Source organism: Festucalex cinctus, chromosome 18, assembly GCF_051991245.1.
Source record: "Festucalex cinctus isolate MCC-2025b chromosome 18, RoL_Fcin_1.0, whole genome shotgun sequence".
NCBI classification, from domain to species: Eukaryota; Metazoa; Chordata; class Actinopteri; order Syngnathiformes; family Syngnathidae; genus Festucalex; species Festucalex cinctus.
The window spans coordinates 20,920,115-20,943,440 of NC_135428.1; the positions used below are offsets into that span (position 1 = coordinate 20,920,115).

The window sequence follows — 23,326 nt, forward strand, 5'->3', positions numbered from 1 at the left end:
TAAGGCAGCATTTGAGCCTGTCAAAAAAAGGTCTGTTTATGTTTAGATTTGCACTTCAGAGCTAGATTGTCAGTTTTCTTGCAGTCTACTCAATAAAAGGAAAACATTTTGAAAACTGGAAAATGTATATTACGCATTTATTTGCAAATTTTTTTTGCAAAATTTTTTTGCAAAATTTTTTTGCAAAATTTTTTTGCAAAATTTGTTTGCAAAATTTTTTTGCAAAATTTTTTTGCAAAATTTTTTTGCAAAATTTTTTGCAATATCCATCCATTTTCTTGACCGCTTATTCCTCACAAGGGTTGCGGGGGGTGCTGGCGCCTATCTCAGCTGGCTTTGGGCAGTAGGCGGGGGACACCCTGGACTGGTTCCCAGCCAATCGCAGGGCACACAGAGACAAACAACCATCCACACTCACAAGCACACCTAGGGACAATTCGGAGCGCCCAATCAAACTGCCATGCATGTCTTTGGAATGTGGGAGGAGACCGGAGTACCTGGAGAAGACCCACGCGGGCACGGGTATAACATGCAAACTCCACCCAGGAAGGCCGTAGCCTGGACTCGAACCTGAGTCCTCAGAACTGGGAGGTGGACGTGCTAACCACTAGACCACCCCATTTTTTGCAATATTGTGGAAAAGGGCATTATGAAATAAAAACTGACTTTGTAAAACAACGTTTTCTTATCTTATAAAACCTTGAAAAAAAATTAAATTTCATTTTTTTTAAAATAGTATGACGTTGTTAAAATAATCATTATGAAATATTTAACCAAAATAAAACATTTGTTTCATATTAAAGAATAGCATAACACTTTTCATAATAATACTAGCACCTTATTTTAAAATTTAATGGCCATATTACATAATTGCCTGTTATTTATCAAAAGAATAGTTATTTCAAAAAGGCCTTTTTATTTATTGAATTTGGACACTTTTGGGCTTCCATAATGAACAGGTTAGCTAACAGAGTTAGCTTCTGATAAGTTCCACGCATGCTCCAGAAGTAGTGGCTAATCGGCCAACTTTGCTTACCTGGAATTTTTGGAGCTGCTCATTGAATGTGGGCAGATGATGTGCCTGCTCCAGTTGGGGGGGTTGCTGCTCCAAGTGAGAGAGCTGGTTGTCAAGGTCTGAGTAGCTTTTGACTGCTGGTTCCGGCTTGTTGTTTTCAAAGAGCTGGCGAGCCTTGGCCTTGGTTGTGGTCTCCAAGTCAGACCAGCACTCCCGGATTTCTTCTAGCTTCTGCTGCACGACTGTGCGAAGCTCTGGCTTCTCCAGGATCAGCCCCTGGCCCTCCTAAGGTAAGACAACAGGAACAATTGTGAAAGTGATCGGCGTAACACTGCATGTCAGCACAGATTGATACAAATCATCATATCCATGCCAACAGTGCCATCCATCCATCCATCCATCCATCCATCCATCCATCCATCCATCCATCCATCCATCCATCCATCATCTACCGCTTATGTGGAGTTGAGTTGTGGGGGTAGCAGCTTTAGTGGGGAAGCAAAGACTTCCTTCTGCCCAGCCACTTCGTCTAGCTCCTCCAGTGGGATCCAAATCATAGCCAGGCCAGTCGAGAGACATCGTCTCTCCAGAATGTCCCGGGGCCTCCTGCCAGTGGGACATGTCTGGAACAACTCTCCAGCGAAGCGTCTAGGAGGAATCCAAACCAGATGCCCGAGCCACTTCAGCTGGCTCCTCAGCGTGGAGAAGCAGCGACTCAATTCTGAGTACCTCCCGGATGACCGAGCTTCTCACCATATCTCTAAGGGAGAGCCCGGACACCCTGCGGAGCAAACTCATTTCGGCGACATGTATCCGGGATCTTGTTCTTTCGGTCACCACCCAAAGCTCGTAACCATAGGTAGTGAGGTTCGGACTCACCGACTTACGACATTCCAATGAGGTCAGCATCACTCCATCTCCACTATCCACAGTGTTAATGGTACACTACTTCGCCCTCCTGAGACGCTGGATGGTGGACCAGAATTTCCTCCAGACCATCATGAAATTGTTTTCTTTGGTCTCGTCAGACTCCTCCCATGCCTGAGTTTTTGCCTCAGCAACCGCTGACGTCACGTTCCGCTTGGCCAGCCAGTACCCGCCAGCTGCCTCCAGAGTCTCAGAGGCCAAAGATGACCAGATAGGACTCCTTCTTCTGCTTCTTCAACAGTCTCTTACCGCTGGCGACACCAGTGGGTTCGGTGATTGCCGCCACAATGGGCACTGACCACCTTATGGCCACAGGTCCGATCGGCTGCTTCAACAATGGAGGCGCGGAACATGGTTCACTCGGACTCAATGTTTCCCGCCTCCCCAGGACAAGGCAGAAGTTCTGATGGAGGTGGGTGTTGAAACTCTTTCTGACAGGAGTTTCTGCCAATCGTTCCCAGAAAGCCCTCTCCAAGTAGTGATCAGTTAACAGCGCCGTCCTCTCTTCACCTGAGTGTCCAAACATACGGCCGCAAATCCAATGACTCGACTACAAAGTCGATCATCGAACTGTGGCCTAGGGTGTCCTGGTGCCAAGTGCAAATATGGACACCCTTATGTTTGAATATGGTGTTCGTTATGGACAATGGAGTACAAAGTCCAATAACACCAGGGTTCTGATTGGGGTGCCTTTCATCCCAGTCATACCCCTCCAGGTCTCACTGTCAATGTCCACTTGAGCATTGAAGTCCCTCAGCAGAGCGAGGAGGTTACCAGTCGGCGAGCTCTCCAGCACACCCTCCAAGGACTCCAAAAAGGGTGGGTGAGATGCTGTTTGGTGCACAAACAACAGTCAGGAGTCAGAACCCCTCCCCCAATCCTAAGTCAAAGGGAGGCTACCTCGAAACCACCTCTTGTCTACCGGGGTGATCCTTGTGCTTGCCCTATTTAGTTTAATATATGCATTATGTGGGAGACTGTCATTTCTTGGCCGAGCTACTCTGCTTTTCCCTTGTACACTCCATTAATGTCAGCCATAGCTTCAAGGGATGGTTCTTATGGGATGAGCTGCTGCCTCACATTAATAGCAGACATGGAAGAGATCAAGAACACAACAAATGGAAAAGGTGCATTTTCAATTCATCGACAGTGTCTGTCATTCTAAATACAGTGTCTCTGAATGCACCCATTTTCCGTTACACAGACAATCGAACATTGATGGCCATCATTAACACAGAAGCTGATGAACCTCAGACTCTAATCTGTACCTTGAATGTATGCCATTGTTTGGACTGGGGAAAAGAAAAAGGCAGTAGATGGGCAGGAGATGAATTCACTTCTGTAGCCAAAAATAACCTGGAATAACACAGCTCCATGCCAAGACAGTGACCCCCTGCTTGCAAAGAAGCAGGGAATATAGCAAAGTTTGGCCTCGGGCTGACCTACAAATCGTGCATGGTAAGTCTAATACACGTCTATCTGTCCTATACATGTGCTTTCTCTTGCTTCTGTGTTTGTGAGTGATTTTGAATGAAATGATGCCATACGATCAATGCATCTGGCGTTTTCTTTTGTATCAGTCGGGCTGGTATTTTCTTTCTAGTGCAAGCTTGAATTGAAAGCAGGAATTGAGTCATCTCTTTGACGTGATGGAGGAACTCGCAATGTGTACTGCATGCAGTTGGTGTGGTCTGAAGAGGGGAGATAGTCAAGGAGGTTGATAACCGATATTTGAAGTGGATATTCATTTTCAGTTAAAAAAAAAAACAAAGCAAAACAAAACGTGGTGGTGGTGGGGCGAATATTACATCAACATTTTTTAAAATACAAATACCAATCTTGACTTTATTGTAATGTCTTAAAGCATTAATGCTTCAGACTTTTCAAAATGTAGATTTTACTTTGTTTTTAATTTTAGACAATATACTAAAAAAAAAAAAATAATGTTCAGGGAGCTCCCAAGGTAATCAGTACGTCTTAACAAGTTAAATGGAAACTTAAAGACATGAATACCATAGTTCTGTTTTATTTCCCCCCGAAAATTAAAAAAAATCTAAAATCTTAAACTTTCACATTTCTTTGTTTTAATGTTGAACAAAAATAAAAGGTTCACAAGGTTTCCAGGGTCCAGCAGCATCTTTTATAATGTTAACTGAAAATTATAATAAATCGTTCCCTGAGATTAAAATGGTCTGTCAGATTTAGAAAAAAGGCCGATACTGATATTCATCAAAATGCTCAATATCGGCACCGATATCCGGCCTAATCGGTCTATCCTTACTGAAGAGTCCTGCAGTAAACAGTGTGCTGTAGGCATGTAACTTGAAATTCATTCAAATTATTTAAAGCAAGATTATTTTTTAAACACTGAAGTCTGTTGTTAAAGATTAACCTGTAATTTTGCATCTGCCCTATTTAGTCCTGTAAATCCCTAAAATGTTGAGTATAATGAAAGGGTTACAATTTGAAAAATTCCTTAAATGTGCTTCAATAGTCAGGGTTCTCATGGACTAAAAATCAACTCTATATCAACATTATAATGCATTATATACATTAAATTAAAACCATCAAAAATTCTGATTCTCTCCTGTATTTTTGCTGTAGAACTTGACTATATACTCAATGGCTTCCATAATGCTGCATTCCTCCTCTTGGCACAGCCTCACTGTTCAACTTCTGCTTGTGCTCAGTCTCTCTCACGTCCCTCAGTCTCATCCTCCCTCTCATAATGCAGAGCCAGCAGAAAGCAGTCTCCCTCCTCTTGTGGCTTTACTGACACACAGAGACAAGAGGAGAAGAAATCAGAGAGTGGGTGGTGGTGAGGGAAGCGCAGATGAGGAAAGGCAGAGTAAAAGCGGAGGAAGGGAGGAAGGCAAATCAAAGCTTTGTGGAATGGGAATCAGGCTGCGGGTGTGCTGTGCTGTGGCACAACCTTTGCACAGTTGGCTCCAATGAACATTTGCGAGGTGATGGTTTTGTTCAAAGCAGTCATGGCTAACGGGGTTCAATGTTGAAATTGCACCCACATGACATTACAATTCTGTTCTAAATTCTGCAGGCTTTCCTGTAATGCTGACGCAGCAGTAAAACTGGAGTTATGCAAGCACTTGCTTTCTGTTGACAAAATTCATTTACACCTACTGAAGGCAGACAAGCCAAACCTATACATATTGTACGTGTCTCTCTTTTATCCCACATTGTCCATATGCAAAATGCATTGTTAGTTGTCCAAGTGAGAAGAGATATTTTAGAGCTTTAAATAACAACAGGGACAGGGACATTTGTATGTGCATCCGCTTAATAAAACTGTAATTAAAATGTTTGCATCTGAATCAAACTACTACTTAACAAAGAGATTAGGAATAAAACAACTTTAAAAAATGGTAACCGTTTAAAGATATCATTTTTTTTACATCACTTCTTCTGTTCTGGGTGACAGGGAAATAGAGCCCATCACCGCTTACTAAACCATAGACTGGCCACCAGTGTTGTCGGTTACTAAAAAAAAATGTTTTCCAAAGTAACTAGTAGTCTAACGCGTTACTTTATTCTACAAAGTACTCTGATTAAAGTTACTGTCTAGAGATTCAATGCATTACTCCACATTTTCATGAAGAAGGCAAAATATCTTACTGTTGTAATAGTCACAAACAACTGCCGCTAACTTCGAAGATGAGGCGGAAGTCATTGATCACCACACTGAATTCAGCCATGGTCTGGTCGTGAATGGTTTGCACATTCAAAACAAAAGTGATGATACTTTTACTACTAGTTTTATTCACCAACAGGCACACAACGCAACAAAAAAGTGTACATTATGGACCATAAAAGTGGTAAAAAAAATAATTTATTTCCATCCTCAACTGGTCCGTGAAGCATTATGGGATGAGGTCGTCTCCGCCCTCTCGGCAGGGGGAGTGACGTCAGACAAGTCACGTTTTCAGCATGCACGAGTCGACTCAAGTGTACACAATGGAATAGCGGAGCAAACAATAGAGGAATTCAGGGGATTTTCATTTTCAACCTGCATAGATTTTTATTTTTTGTTTTATAAAAACTATTTATGTAACAAGAAGTCAAGAGAGACTGCCTATTTTGTTTTTCATTAAAAAAAAACAAAAAAAAAATTACTTTCATGTTAAAAACGCACTTTCAATAAAGTATTTGGAACTCCGTTTCTACCGCATTATTTTTATGTTGAGATGGTGTTATCGGCAGCTGCTGAAAGTAACTAGAAAAGTAACTTTTAATCTAACATAGTTACTTTTAAAATCAATTAATCATTAACGCAATTTAGTTACTTTTAAAACCAAGTAATCAGTAAAGTAACTAAGTTACTTTTTCAAGGTAACTGTGGCAACACTGTTTGTCACAATGGGCCTACTATTGACCTGAGTGATGTGCAGAATTAGCAAAGCACATGGAATTGTTGGTTGAACGATATATATATATATATATATATATATATATATATATATATATATATATATATATATATATGTATGGTATGGAAGTCCGTGCGCTCATCACATCACCAAGCGCATGCTTACTCCAGTACCCATATAGGTCTGTGCTTTACAAGAGAAGCATGTATACATCATTCAAGTCACCTGCTGTAAACGTGATGCTAACCTGATGCTAGCTGCCCCAAACGCGTGTGTACAGTGTTAAGAAAATTAATTGAAAACGTTACCATGCTGTCCTGGCTGAAAGTTTCAAAAAAGATCATGGTCAAACTCGTTCAACGAACAATTCCATGGGCTTTGCTAATTCTGCACATCACTCAGGTCAATAGTAGGCCCATATATATATATATATATATATATATATATATATATATATATATATATATATATATATATATATATATATATATATATATATATATATATCCATCCATCCATCCATTTTCCTGACCGCTCATTTGGGGGTGCTGGCGCCTATCTCAGCTGGCTCTGGGCAGTAGGCGGGGGACACCCTGGACCGGTTGCCAGCCAATCGCATATATATATATATATATATATATATATATATATATAAATATAAGTCTTATATATATATAAGTCCGTGGATGGGCGGTGCTCGCCTTAACAGTTTTTCGGCATCAAAACATGCATTACCAAGTGTATGGGAACGAAGACAGTACATTCTTTGCACGCTGAGGAACACCCGAATGCTGAAGGGAGATTTTTGGAAATGCCAGACCTCCGTACCGGTGCATCTCACTTGAAACACTGGCTTGACGGTATATTGTGCTGGTTTTCATGATTAATTTTGGGACAACACATAGGTTGAGTAAGACTAATCCTGTCTCATTATGAACTTACCAAATATTAATGAGAAAACCAGTAGCCGTATGATAACTGCCAGTTGTTGTTGTTGTTGTTGTTGTTGTTGTTGTTTTTGGCCAACTAGAATAGCTAGGGAATCCTGGGTATTTTCAACCAGAATTATCTTGCAATAGTGAGAAAAAGGATATCAAAGATTATAACATACTGTATTAAAAAAAAAAAAAAAAAAAAAAAAAAAAAGCATGGACAGGACCTTTAAGTTCCAGTTTTAGTTGTATGAAGACCAAATAAGCAAACAGGACGTGGCTCAATAGCAAAAGAAATAGCAAAAGAACATAAGATAACATATCTGACCTACTGTATAATTAACAACTGTGGGAATCATCCAGTTCCACTGATGGTTGTAATTGGTATACTGTGGCCTGAATTTTAATATGATTATTGACATAGACTATTAACTACAATTTTACCAAAACCTTAACTCTTGGCTTTAAAACTCAGCTTTAAAACATCTTTTGAACATGTAACTGGACAGAACAGAACTGTCATTGACCTACCTTTGAGCATAGTGACTTACAAGTTAACAAATGGGCAGCATAGGAGACTGTTCTCCTACAATATTAATTAATTATATCAGCAAGACAACACAAGCACCCAGTAGGCCTACACATGAATAAAGGTAATAGGAAAAGATAAAATGTAACTAATAAGTGCTGATACTGATGTAATTTGTTTGATAGTTAAATGTAAATAATAATCCTAATCCAAAAAGACGGCAACATTAAAGTTTCTGACAGTCTTTTGATTATATCATATATAGTGGACCCTCTAATGTTGAATACCTCTGAGTTTGCACAATTGAGGATTGAAGAATAAAAACATTTTCCGGAGCAAGGAAGGGTAAACTTCTATGTGTTTAGCTCTTTATTGGGCTTTTGTATCTTTTCTTTCTTTCTTTCTTTCTTTCTTTCTTTCTTTCTTTCTTTCTTTCTTTCTTTCTTTCTTTCTTTCTTTCTTTCTTACACTTATTATGAGAAAACATTCTGCTTTAACAAAAGGTGTTAAGAGAAGATTGTGAGAAGAGAACAGATGGTAACTTTGTTTTGAGTAGTGTGTGTTACTATCACAAATGTTTAAAAAAAAGTGAGACATAGGCTAATTCACCTTTGCAAAGTTAATTTTTTCATGTTATTAGTGTTTCCCATGTGTGACAGTTAAGTTATAAAAATGTTATTTAAGGCACTGCTATACAGTTGATAAATGTTTGACCCTATGTTGGGAACATTTGTTATAAAATTTGAGGCATGCCTGAAGATTCCACTGTATGGTAAACTGTCTAACATTAACTTTATATCAGTATTGTAAAATATAGTGTACCTAACTGATCATCTTCTGTTAAAAAAAATTCCATCTATTCACCTAAATCAGGGATCACAAAACTTTTTGAAGCTGAGATTGACTTCTTGGTAAATGATAAGTGTGAAGGGCCACCAGGTCGATACCACTTTTGAAAAAAATAAAAAATAAATACTCAAATTACTTTTAATCATACGTTATTGTTATAATATTACTGGGCTGGGAAAAAAAATCAGCTAAGTTAACTAAGTTTATCGCAAAAATCGGTCGACAAAAATTTCTGCCTCAAAACGGGGGCTGAGCGATTACCAGAGTAATCGATGGAATAATCAATCGAATAATCAATTCTTGCCCTGCGATTGGTTGGCAACCAGTCCAGGGTGTCCCCCGCCTACTGCCCAGAGCCAGCTGAGATAGGCGCCAGCAGCCCCCGCGACCCTTGTGAGGAATAAGCGGTCAAGAAAATGGATGGATGGAATAATCAATTCTATAATGATTAGTTAGCAAAAGCCCTAGCTAATAATTTATGACATTGATCATGTTATTTCTTACAATAACTGGCAAACATATGCAACACTTGATTTCTATAAATATTAGTGTTGTTCCGATACCGATACTGCATTAAAACAGTGGTATCGGTATCGGTTAGTACTCACAAAATAACATGCCGATACCATTAATTCCAACACTAATATAGGATTTTGGAAGCAGCATCTTGTGTCTTGCTCATGCGCGACACGCACTATGTGACATGTTCACTGCATGCCGATCTAAGATATCCTATTGGCCCTTGAATTCTCTGAACCAATGTCAGGACAGCTTTTTCATGTTGAGGGAAAAACGCTTACTCTCACAATCACACCTAGGGAGAATTCAGAGTGCCCAATTAACCTGTCAAGCATGTCTTTGGAATGTGGGAGGAGACTGGAGTACCCGGAGAAGACCCACACGGGCACGGGGAGAATATGCAAACTCCAACCAGGAAGGCCGAAGCCTGGACTCGAACCTGCGTCCTCTGTACCGGGAGGCGGACGTGCTCACCAATCAGTCACCGTGCCGCCCTCATCCCACCCCATTTTTGTTTATGCAAAAATCTGACATGTGTACGTGGTCCCCTTCAAGGCAACGTTGCTTACAAAGGGTCCACCCCCCTCGGACCTGCCCCTTCAATTGCCATTTACTTCAGGGACCACTAGTGTGGCGTAGTACTTTTGGAAAATTCTAAACGATACAACCAAATATGTGAACTATAATGTGCTGGGTGTGATATTTATTGGTGATTGCAGGCAGGAAACCAATGGAGCACACACGCAAAATCAACAACCTATATTTTAATCAGTAATCATAGTCCTTATACGAGACTGTCTCATCAGTTTCGTCCTCCTCATTGAAGTCTTCCAAACTTTTGCCTTTTGGCAATGTGTTGTTCTCCAAGTGTGCATCTAGCTAAGATGATGGCTCTCCATGTTCCCAATCGCATGGTCAGTACATCTAATGATGGTCCAGATCAACTAATGCAGGCCTGATCTAACCCTCTAGTCTCGATCACGTCTTGGTCTCGGTTGGTGTGGTCTTGACTACAACACAACTGTACTCTACAATGAAAGACACGTAGGTACTACACGCAATATTCAGAGTCTATAATCGAAAAGTAAAGTAAAGTAAAGTAGCCAGCTAGCCAACAAACATACTGTATGAACATATAAACACAACTACTATGTTTCATAATTGTTTTTGCAAACTTGTTGGGATCTTGGCATTTAATTATGTGGTCTACTGAGTGACAGTCAAATAAATTTCATAGAACAAAAATCCTTATCAGGTGCTAAATACTTGGTGCTAAATGTTATTTTTCCAAATACATACGGTAAATAGAGAAGAAATGGTATTGTGTCCACATCCAAACATCTACTTGGTTTATTTGTCAGGGGCAGCTAGATGGGCCATGTTTTGTTTGTGTATTTCCAAAGTATTGACCCCTGTGCCAGAGGTAAGGCTTGGCACATGGTCAGATATGAGTGCTCACACTCTAACAAAGAAGCATCCACAGTGCTTTCCCATACTACACACACACTAACTTTGAGCTGTGGACCATACGAGTGTGCCTCAGAAGGAGTGAGAAAGAACAAAGGTAGGGGATATCAACAGTCATAGCAACATAACTGTAATATGATCTTTTTTTCTTTTTTTTTACTCCCATTCTCTTAAATTGCAAGAACAGTAAGTGAGGTTTTCAGGACAAAAAGACAAGGCCTATGTAGGAAAAGGAACAGGTTAGAGATACCTACATCTACAATACATACATGTGTATTTGGAAATTATAGGGAGCCCTTAAAGGGACATGGGGGGGGGGGCGGAATTCGTTTCTCATTTGGATGAGAAACTTTCGCTTCCTAAGACAAACTTTGTCATCCTGACGAGAAACTTTCGCATCTTTACAAGAAAAGTTTATCGTTTTAATGGAAAAAAAAACGTTCTCATCCTAGGATGGGAAAGCAGTATGCATACGTACATGGAGACCCTATAACTACATTTCAGTTTGTGTTTCTGTGTTAAAATGACAGCATAATGGTGATGACTTGCAAGTAGAGCATCAATTTCCTTTTGACACAAAAATAAACTAAAATGAGAAAGTTTTCACGTTAGGACGAGAAAGCTGAAGTATAAGTAAGTAAGCATGGGCGACCCTAGAACTACATTTCAGTTTGCGTTTCTGTGTGAAAATGACAATATAATGGTGCAGACTTGCGAGTAAAGCATCATTACTATGGAGTTAGAATCATGCCAAATCCCCGTAAACGCAAAAAAAATGTGATCTAAAAAAAAGCAATTCTACAACTACGGATAAAAGTTGTAGAATTGCTTTTTACGTACGCAAAACATTTTTTTTTTGCACTTGAAAGATATATATATTTTTTGTAATTGAAGATTACACGTTTTGTGTGCGTAGGTCAGGTTTTGGAAACGTAGATCAGGTTTTGTGTGCGTAGATCAGGTTTTGTGTATGTAGATCACGTCTTGGGTACATAGATCACACGTTTTGTGTGCGTAGCTCAGGTTTTGTGTATGTAGATCGCATTTTTTTTGTGTTTACGGGGTTTTGGCATGATTCTAACTCCATACAATACCCTCTTCACACAGAAACACAAAGTGAAATATCATTATAGGGTCTCTCCCATGCACACATACTGCTTTATTGTCCTAGAGTGAAAACATTTTCATTTTAGTTTGTTTGTGTCGAAAGGAAATTGATGCTCTACTTGCAAGTCATCACCATCATTTTCACAGAGAAACACAAACTGAAATGTAGTCTCCCTTGCATTCATACTGCTTTCTTGTCCTAACAAGAAAACGTTCACGTTAGAACAAGAATGTCTTGTGATATACGTCAAGATATGATATACGTCAAGATATGAATACAGCAGCAATTAAACTTTTATTAAAGCCAGAAAAAGACCCCACCCTCCCGTCAAGTTACCGACCGATATCACTAATTAATACCGATATTAAAATTATCGCTAAGGCCTTGGCATCTCGACTAGAGACAGTAATCTCGACAATTATTCATAGTGATCAAACAGGTTTTATTAAAGGTCGTCATTCTACTAATAATATTAGGAGGCTTTTTAACTTGATTAGTATGTCACAGCGGTATGATAAAAAGGCAGTTGATATTTCGCTGGATGCAGAAAAAGCCTTCGATAAAGTTAACTGGTCCTTCCTCTTTGCTGTCTTAAATAAATTCGGCTTCGGGGAGTCATTCATTCAATGGGTCTCAATATTATATGATTCTCCTAAAGCTACAGTTACTACTAATGGGATTACATCACAGAGTTTTACTCTACATAGGGGAACAAGACAAGGGTGCCCAATGTCTCCTTTATTATTTGCAATATTTATTGAGCCGCTTGCATTAGCTATACGTCAGGATAGACGGATTCAAGGAATCCACTCCGGGACAATAGAACATAAAATTAATCTATATGCCAATGATATACTACTCTATTTAGAAGAACCTGCTATCTCGCTAGGGGAAGCATTTAACTTAATAACTAAATTCTCTCACTTATCAGGTTACTCTATTAACTGGACAAAATCAACATTATTACCTATTACAGAAAATTCATGGAATCCTACAAGTCAGGATCCACACTACTCCTTTCCTACAGGTAATTTAAAATACTTAGGTGTTAAAATTTCACCAAAGTTAACTGAATTAACTTCTTTAAATTTTTTACCATTATTGGATAGTATCCGTAGTGATCTGGAGCGCTGGAATAATCTTCCGGTCTCTTTAATAGGACGGATAGCTACTATAAAAATGAAAGTTTTACCAAAGATTAATTATTTATTTTCAATGATTCCATTTAAACCTACGTCTAACTGGTTCCAATCGCTGGACTCTGCTATCATAAAATTCTATTGGAATAAAAAAAAAGCCAAAATTAGTCTATCTACTCTTCAGGAAAGTAAATCTAAAGGAGGTTTAGAGGCACCAAACTTTATGTACTATTATATAGCTAATCAACTACAATATCTTGTGCTATGGACACAACCCAACAGAGATACAAACTGTTGGTTGGAATTGGAGCAGAAGGATTGTAATAATCTTAGACTGTTAGATTTACTCTTTATTACAAAATCAATAAAACAACATAATTGTTTTAAAAACCCAATGATAGCCGCCACCCTGACTGCCTGGTGGAAGGCATTAGAAATTACAAATTCCCAATTGGCGCCCTGTGGGCTCTCTCCCATTTGGCATAACCCCGACTTTCAACTTAATAATCAGTCGTTCCATTTAAGCTTATGGGAGCAGAAAGGAATTACACACCTTCATCATCTTTTCTCAGATAATAAGTTTATATCGTATACAAACTTGGTCCAGAAATATGAAATAAAAAATGGAAATTTCTTACATTATCTGCAAGTTAAAAGTATGGTTAAGAAACAAATCCCAACACTTCAGGATACGCTCCAACTGCCTGTCTTAGCTAAAGATATTATAAAGCTTTCTCCAACAACAATAAAGAAAATATCCAAAATATATAAGTTATTTTTATACACAAATAAAACGTATTTACCGACTTTAAAATGGGAAAAAGACTTGTCTATAGTTCCGGAACCAGACTTTTGGACCCAAATCTGTGAAAATGTATTTAAAATGACCAAACAGACAAATTTGCAACTTATCCAATATAAGATACTTCATAGAACATATATTACACAATATATGATGAAAAAAATGGGACTCTCTGACTCCGACATTTGTCTCCAGTGCTCACAAAACACTGCCGATACTTATCTTCATGCTTTATGGTCATGTACTCCAGTGATGCATTTCTGGACTAAAATCTTGGAAAAGCTCGCTGATATATTAAACTGTAGGCTTCCTTTATCTCCAAGATTGTGTTTACTAGGTGACTTAACAATAACTGAGCTACCATGTAAACAATCCCAATCTATATTTATAGCCCTTACTATTGCTAAAAAAATAATCCTTGTCAATTGGAAAAATAAACAATCTCTGAATATCGACCACTGGTTAAACTTACTAATAAATTATATCTCAATGGAAAAAATCTCTGCCTTAAATAAAAATCAAGTATCAAGATTTAAACAAATATGGTCTATGTACATAGAATATTTTAATCTTAATTTGGCAACTTAATCCTGCCAAGATTCTGCCTGTTAACGAGAGCACCCACATCGTTACAACTTCTGTTTTCGCTGCTTCTGTATTTGGTATTTTGTATCTGATTGTTTTTATTTTTATATAGTCAGGAACCTAGTTGCTGCTAGTGGGCTCAAGCATACCACACTATACGACACTTTACTCGCTAACTCCTTAAGATTTATTTCTAGTGGGCACTAAGCATCAACACTTGGTGTTACTGCATGCTAATTAGTCAATTTTCTTGACGCTGTCCCCCGTGGTCGGGCGGGGGTGGTTCTGCCCCCCACCCCCCCCACCCCCTCCCGGTTGTCTGCTCGGTAGCGGTTACGTCTTGGCCGCTCCCTGGGCCCCCTGTGGGGTGCGGTGTTGGGGTGCTTTCCCTGGTGCCCGGGACGGTGCCGTCCCGGCGCGGTCCGCTGCTCCGTGCCCGGCGGCGCGGTTCGGGGCGGGTGGGCCTCTGGTGTGCCCCGTGGCTCCCTCTCCCCTCCCCCTTCCTCCCCCCCGTCACCTCTCCCTCCTCGCCTCCTCCCGCCCATCCTCCTCTGCCTCCCGGTCCCTTTTCCCGTGTCACCCTCCCTCCCCCCCCCCCCCCCCGTCCTGCCCTGCAGCCGCCCTTTCGCCTTCTTGTCGTCTTCCCCCAGCCCCCCCCCGCCTTCACTGTCTGCCCCCCGCCACCCTCCCTCTCCCTGGGCCTGGGGCTCCCTCCCCGGCCCGGGCGTCGGGCTCCGGGGGCCGGGCGGGGGTTTGAGGCCTGCCCCACCCCGGTAGAACTCCTGCCGCCCCGGGCGGGCTCCGGTGGCCGGTGGGCTGTCCAGTAGCCCTGCTGCGCTGGCGGCCCGCCTATTGTGGTGCCAGATGGGTGCGGTGGGGGCGGTTGGGTGGGGGCTTGCTGGGGGGCGGGCGTGCCACCTACACCCGCCGGGTTGGGTGAGGCCCCGCTGGTCGCTCCTCTTACTCACTTCACTAGTTTTGCACTATACACTTTGTAAATATACACATAGGGCACACAACACATTTCTTGGTGGGGTGGGGAAGGGTGTAAACACCGTCTTCACCCTTCAACTCCCCTCCAATTTTAATGCACTTCATGTCCAAGGGGAGGGGTGAGTTGGGGCGGGGAGCCATCAGAGGGGATGGCCTGCAGTGCCTGGCAGCGCTGTGGTCCCCCCCATCTGTGTCCCTGCCCCACCACTTTGTCCCTCCATTTCCTTTTTTAATGCACCACACATATACATATTCATTTTTTGGGGGGGATGCGGGTGTGTCGGAGTAGGGGAAATTTTTTCCCTCTGCTCCGACTCACCTGCTCCCAATTTTAATGCACCACACGCACACACTTGTATATACACTGGGTGGGGGCCACATTCACGGTGTAAGGGTAGAGCTCGCCAGTCGGCGAGCTGGCGGACTCAGTAACAGGGTGTCACTAGTACGCTGGCGTGACGACCGGGGCCTCTCCCCACCGGGCTCGGTGTTCTGGTGTTCCGCCTTTTCCCCTGGTGCTTCCTCCTCCGCTTCCCCCCTCCCGCCGCTGGGCTACTCTCGCACGGCTGGAGGTGGGGTGGGCACGTTTTCCCTCTCTGCGCTGCTACCCGGTGCCGGTTTCCGGGGGTGGGGGGGGGGGCTCGCGGGGGGCCGGGTTCGCGGGGGGGTTGGCGGTCGTCGGGGGGGGGGGGGGCGGCTTGTTTGGGGGGGGTGGAGGTATGGGTGGGTGGGGGGTTGGGTGTTGGGGGTCGGGGTGTGTTCGGGGGTTTGGGGGCCGGGGGTGGTGGGGCCTGGGTCGTGGCGGGTGGCGGGTTTGGGTGGGGTGCGGTCGTGGGGGGATGGGGGCTGGGGACTGGTGGGGCGCTGTGGGGGCCCGCTGGGCCTCGTTCTGCGGCCTTGGGCTCGGGGATGTGGGCCGGGGCTGGGGCGGGGGTGTTCCGGGCGTCTGGGTCGGCTCGCCGACCGGTGTCCGCTCGGGTGGCTTGGGGGTGGCCTTGGTGCTGCCGCGGCCTGGGGATTTCGGGGGGGGCGGTGCTCGCTTTGCTGGACCGCGGTTGACGGCTTCTTTCTTTGGTGGTGGTCCTTATGCATGCCAGATCCGTCGCACCAGCATCTACTGAAACTCAACAGAAGTAGCCTCTCCCTCCCACAGCCCCTTGAATCAGTGGGTGCTGGGTCTGTGGATCTCACTTTGCTTTATCTATCCTTCCCTCCTTCCTCTCTTTAGTTTTTCCTCTGGTCACTTGAGATCTCAATTTATTGGAAGTTTGAGGTTTCTGGGGTTGGCATAAGACTCTGGTTTTGTAACCACGCAGGAGGGGTTTTGTTGGTGCTGGATTTCACTTTGATGGATTGGATGTACTGGCTTCTATGGATCTCACTCTGCCTTATCGATCCTTCCCTCCTTCCTCTCTTTAGTTTTTCCTCTGGTCTCTTGAGATCTCGCTAAATTTGCTGGAATTTAGAGGCTTCCGGGGTTGGCGTAAGACTTTGATTTTGTAATCATGGGGAAGGCAGGAAGTGTTTGGTCGGTGCTGGATTTCACTTTGATTTATCTTTCTTTTTTCTGACCTTTTCTCTGGTCTCCTGACCATTTAAACTTCACGACTCTGGCAAGATTCTGAAGTACCTGGTTAAGGCGAAGGGTAATGGGATATTTCTAAGGCTTTAGGTGAATTAATGAGTATAAATTTATACGTATTTGCACGCGCACGCACGCACGCACGCACGCACGCAAACGCACGCACGCAAATGCACACACGCAAACGCACGCACACACACACACACAAAAAAAAAAAAAAAAAAAAGCAATGATGATAAGCCGTTGAATCGGTAAGACTACCGAATGAACAATTCTGAGCTCTACAAAAAAAATAAAAATAAAAAAAAAATAAAAAAAAAGAACAAGAATGTCTTCTCATTAGAACTTTTTGGACCAAGCTTACTGCGCGTTCGCCAATTTGGTAGACCGGTCTCGGCTAAGTTGGGCTGACCAGCAAAGCACCTTGGAGGTGCACCTGGTGGAGTGACAATTTGGTGGAAATTCGATCTTAACTTTTCAGGTGCTCAGACCACGACTAACACCGGCAAAACATGTCAAGACTGTTGGAGCTGTATTTTCATAGATAGGCGCAGGTGCACTCAGCGTACATACTCTGGCGCATCATCATTGTCATGCCGGGCAAGTCTAGTTTACTGTGTTTGGGAATTTGGCAGACCGCGTTATGCCATGCTGGTTGCTCCAGCAGACCTCGGGTCTTCTCTATTACAGTACACATACACAAAGTAGACTAGACCTTAGTAAATTCGACCAGCTAAAAGCACATCTCACACACACATAAGTCAATTGTGCAATGTGCTGTGCGGTTGATCTCATCAACTTCACAAATATGACAACAGTGTGCCATCGAAACCTCTGACTCATTGTAGAAATAAATTCATTGCATGCATTATTATTATCAACTTTGTTTTTAAAAGTACCTCCCTGACAGCAGCACAATTACTGTATGTACTGTACTGTGTGGGGGGTGGGGGTGGGAGGTTTGCCACACAGACACAGAATTGGTGGTTGAAGGCGGTCTCCAGGTGACAACTTTACGACGGCCAACTTTATATTATCCGCAAGTGGAAATCTTGCAGTTCTTTTGCGATCGTTGATCTCGTGCATGGAGTTCATTGAGTCTGTTTATGCTTCCACAATGTAGACCACAAGCCTCACCTGCACTAAATTTAAAGGGAATGAGGAGCTACTTTGATTGTCCAGGAATCAAGTGGGCTGTGTTCACTCCCACAAAGGCACAAACGCCCATTTCTAGCTGCTATAAAAATACTCAAATAAAGTAGACTCCACCCATGCACACAGCTAGACTACATTTTGAGCTAGACTTGCGCTAACCACGAAAATAGAGCGCCTGGTCTAATGCAACAAATGTGAACACCGGGCATCAAACCCTGTGAATTGTTGTATTATGTTTCTTAAATGGGCGGCATGGTTGTGACTGGTTAGCACGTCCGCCTCCCAGTTCTGAAGACTCGGGTTCGAGTCCAGGCTTCAACCTTCCTGGGTGGAGTTTGCATGTTCTCCCCGTGCCCGCGTGGGTCTTCTCCGGGTACTCCAGTCTCCTCCCACATTCCAAAGACATGCATGGCAGGTTAATTGGGTGTTCCGAATTGTCCCTAGGTGTGCTTGTGAGTGTGGATGGTTGTTCGTGTCTGTGTGCCCTGCGATTGGCTGGCAACCAGTCCAGGGTGTCCCCCGCCTACTGCCCAAAGCCAGCTGAGAAAGGCTCCAGCACCCCCCGCGACGCTTGTGAGGAATAAGCGGTCAAGAAAATTGATGGATGGATGTTTCTTAAATCATCCCACTGAACAGCACAGTGCTGAGGGGGGCAAACAGAGAAGGTGGTCTCCATGTGCCCACTTCACAGTGCAGATGTGTTAAGACTAGTGCACGACTAGCACACCACATTTATTGGAGATGAAAGGAGCAGCATCGATTGGCCAAAATTGAAGTTTGGCGTGACCACTCCCACAGCGGCACAGTGCTCCCTCTCACAGTTCTGCTGGCCTGCACTTGTCTGTGAAATTACCAACAGTGTGTTTCCAGGGCTGGACTGGCACAAAAAAAATAATAAAAAATCGGCCCCAGCATTTTGATCCGGCATGGCCCGACTTTTGCCTAACATGTAGTTCAGCCACTGATGTTGATTGATGATGTTTCAGTTTGCTATCTATATTCGTAAATGGATTAATGGACTGGTCCCTCTAAATTGTGGGCCAGTCTCTTGGGGTAAAATGTAGGAAAATAACCATTAAGAAGCATTGCATCGGCCCCAAAAGAGGATGGCCCACCGGGCATTTGCCCTGTATGCCAGATGGCCAGTCCAGCCCTGGGTTTAACTCACCTCGGGGGAAGTCACAGCATGTGCCATGCAAAATTTACACCAGTCACGAAATAGAGCCCAAGTTGTCTGGTGACTATCTTTTGAGTGTTTAGATCAGCGTTGTCGATGTCATTTTCACTATAGGTTGCATCAGTGTTATAGAAGCCCTTAGAAGGCCTGGTTCATAGAATGTCTTTATTATTGAACCAAATTTTAATTCCATTTTACCATATAGACTAATATTCACCAAAACACAAGATTTTAGGCCCTATTCTTGTGTCTAGCGCAAGTCTAGCTTAAAGCACAGTCTAACTTCGTGCATGGGTGGAGTTTTCTTTCTTAAGGTATTTTTCTCAACTCGCGCAGCTAGAAGTGTTTCTGATATTGTGTGCCGTTTCTGTGATATTGTGTGCTGTTGTATGGGGAAATCATCCCCTCAGTCCCTTTAATTCAGTGCAGAGAGAAAGCGCCACATGGTACATTTTAAAGGAAATGCAAAAACATCTCCATTTGCGAGCCTTTGTATAATAAAGCATTCGCAGAATATAAGGAAGCATGTGCCGAAATGAAGGCATCGTCATTGATGGGAATTGACGATTAACGCAAGTGTCCAGCTCTGGAAATACGATGACATCCACCAGACATGTCCGCAGAGCTCAGGATCTGTCTGTTGCCCCTGATCAAATCCATCAAAATCGTGGTTACACCACTGCACACTACACCACAAGTTAGACCTCCTCAGCTAGTCTAAAATGAAGTATACTTCTGGTAAAATTGCCAGGTGTGTGCAATATAATAATAAGAGCAGATTACCAAATTCAAAAATACGCTAGACTGTCTACGAAAATAGAGCCCTTTGTTTTGGAAGCACTGCGATTGGCTGGCAACCAGTCCAGGGTGTACCCCGCCTACTGCCCAGAGCCAGCTGAGATAGACTCCAGCACCCTCTTGTGAGGAATGAGCGGTCAAGAAAATGGATGGATGGATGGATGGATGGATGGATGGATGGATGGATGGATGGATGGATGGATGGATGGATGGACGGATGGATGGATGGATGGATGTTTTGGAAGCAGCTCTGTGAGTCATGAAGCCAAAACGTAGGTAGATATTTACTAACAAGTCTACTAAATACTTTTATTTTAAGACAATCATACACATTTTAAGTTCTGGTAGGCTACATAAAATTATGTGGTGGTACCAATTTAGTCCACATGCCATGTCATTAACATAGGTGGTCAAGGCTACAGCATAATCTTATAATGTATTTCATATAAACAGAAGACGTAATTTAATGCATTAGGGACATTACCACCAGTAGTAGAACTTTTCTTTAAGATATAATTAGTTACACTGCTATCTATCTCATGAATAATTAATCATGGAGACAACATTAAATTAACGTATTAAGATCATTACAGTCAGTTGTATCAAGTAAGTGATTTAAGTATAGTACAATACTGTACATACATTCTTTTTTTTCTGCCAAACATTTGTATGAAATAGTGTTCTCATTTGATTTCTACCACACAGAAATGACTGAAAAAGGTTCATTTGAAAGAGTTTACATTACAAACCACGCTATCAAATAACCTAAAACAATCAGAATCTACTCTCAAACTAGAACGTCTTCATCTGGGAATGCTATTCCTGAATGAAATTAGCAAAATATTTGCGACGTGGTCTACGTAGAGTGCTAACTTGGCTAATTTACATGTCAATAGCTGACCTTAGCTTCATGGAGGCAGAGACAGTGTACATTGAAAGAAACGTACATTATCTGGCTGCTGCAACCGTTTTTTTGCCCTCAAAATCAACTGTAAGCTAAATGATGGGCCGACACAACTGTGCTCTTTACATTGCGGCTAAGAGGGGCTGAAGCCATCGTGTCACCTGTGAATGTGAAAAGCACAGTAAACATTCATAACCTTGAGAATGTTATTCAGGATGCCCCCCTTGCTAAGTAATAAAGAAAGGATCAATGAGTGATGACACCTCTCCCAAATCCACCTATAGCATTCAACGCAACTCAGACATGCGATCTTACGAACATGGCACCCTGACTCTGACTCACCTGCTCCGTCCCGCATCATGTCATGATCACATCTACTCACCTGTTCTATCTTGGCCAGCCATTCCTTGTTGCGGGCCAGTTCTGCCATGAAGGCCTGATGCTTCAGCCACTTCCTGTGTAGTTTTTGAGCCTCATCTCGTGCCGTGTCTCGGGCCATAAGCATCTTCTCTTCCACCCGCTGTCCCAGTCACTCAGCTTGGGGGGACAAAAATAGCCACCATCAGGAGGCCAATGCTTGAGCCGGCCCTTTCCCACAGGACGTCCTGCTTGCTTGTTCTATGCACGAGCCACCCTGCTCTGCTCGGCTCTGCAGGGGCCTGGATACCTGCGCTCTCACCGCTCACCCTCACCAGTCACTCTTTTTGTGGAGGAAAAAAAAAAAAAGCACCTCAGCAGTGGTAGCAATGGAAAGACTCAAGTCCTTCGTTTGGATTGCCCTGGGTCCTCATGCCCTACTATTTTGTCGGTCTTGCGGTCCTGATGCTGCAGTGCCTGCTAGCCAGGAAAGGCAAAAAAAAACAACAACCAGCAAAAACAAGGAAATGAGCCAATGGCAATGCTGGTTAGGAGAGACATACACATCCAAGATCTTTCGCAGGTCGTCTAGCTTGAGATGTCAATTAAAATCCGGCAATCAGTGCAGATGGAGGTGTAGCATTGCCACAGAGGAATCTTTCAGCCGGAGCAAACATGATCATCCAGCACTCACTAGCCGCGTTCAATCTATAGTCCTGTCTAGTGAAGCAGTAGACGGGAGGAGGATGATGAGGAGGAAGAGTTCGAGTGGGAGGAGCAGGGAGAACAGGATGCAGAGGCAGTGCAGAGGAGGCAGGATAACATAAGCTATCTGCTCTCGAAATGCATCACTGCCACCGCTGCAATGATGCATGCTGACGTGAGACAGCACACAACATTCTCGCCTCACTTCGCCTTTCTCACGTTCCCGAGCAGCTCAACCGCGCTTGGCGCATGCTGCTGCAGTCCTTGCCTCTCAGCAACGCTCTGTGTGGGTGCATGCGTGAGTGCGTGTGTGTGTATGTGTGCAATCACAATCAGCACTGCAGTGCCAGAGCAGTGAGCGAGCAAGGGAGAGAGAGAGAGGCAGAGAGATAGGGATAAGCGGCAATATGTGTGCTGGAGAGGCATGCAGGAAGAGGGCATATCAAAAGGAGGGAAGAGGTAATAGATGGTGTTGGGAGGTGGTGGTGGGCTGGTGAGACACAGAATGGAGGAAAGAACCTGCGTCATCCTTCAGTGTCACCAGGGACGTTTCTCTGCACTAGAAATGACTGCACTCGGGAGCAGGAGCAGGATTTGGGATGGAGGAGGGGTCATTGTAAAGCACTGAATGAGAGGAAAGGAGGTTGCATGCACACATGAGCAACAGTGCAGCTGACTGATTTGGATCAGTGCTCACTCTGCTGCTTTAAGACAGGCTGCAATGGGAGCCCCCTGCTACAAATCCGAAACAAAAAAAATCAGCATGTAATTCATGGGGATGCACACATAAGACTTTCTGCTAGGTGTCAATTTAATTCTCATTATTTTGCTGAGAATAAAGGATGAATGTACACTATAAAATTTTTAAAAAAGGGATAGAATTAACCACTAAATATGTCATTAACCATGCTTGTATTAATAACAACGCTATAAATTACTGTCTCTCATTCTATTCTCATCCAGACTCTTTGACTGTGACATTTTTGTGCCACTTTTTCCACATTGGATCAAACACACAAAATAACAAAACTCCTCTCTTTAACATTAAAAAACAAACAATGTTTGCCTGACAGCTGTTTCAATTCCACATTTCAACAGACTTTAAGCATTCACACGCAATTTATCCAGAAATTGCATGTGAAAGTTGAAAGCTACATGCTAATATTTGAATACATCTGGAATGCTTTATAATAATAATGATGATATCCATCCATCCATTTTCTTAACCACTGACTCCTCACAAGGGTCGCGGAGTGCTGGAGCCTGTCCCAGCTGGCTTCGGGCAGAAGGCGGGGTACACCCTGAACTGGTTGCCAGCCAATTGCAGGATAATAATAATAATAACAATAATAATAACAATAATAATAACAATAATAATAATAATAATAATAATAATAA

At 42.9% G+C, this 23,326-nt stretch overlaps 1 protein-coding gene across 2 annotated transcripts in view; it reads right to left on the reverse strand.

The window, feature by feature from the left end:
• sptbn4a (spectrin, beta, non-erythrocytic 4a) overlaps window positions 1-22,331 on the reverse strand; it is a 59,333-nt gene extending 37,002 nt beyond the window's left edge. Inside the window, exons 1-2 of one of the 2 annotated variants that reach the window (XM_077505272.1) lie at window positions 21,249-22,289; window positions 1,037-1,300 (exon numbers count right to left, since the gene is read on the reverse strand). In XM_077505272.1, coding sequence (XP_077361398.1) covers window positions 1,037-1,300; window positions 21,249-21,371 — 387 coding nt within the window. In that variant the 5' untranslated portion in view covers window positions 21,372-22,289. Of the gene's footprint in view, window positions 1-1,036; window positions 1,301-21,248 lie in introns of both variants that reach the window. The other variant, XM_077505273.1, reaches the window with a different exon arrangement.
• Between the last annotated feature and the right edge of the window lie 995 nt (window positions 22,332-23,326).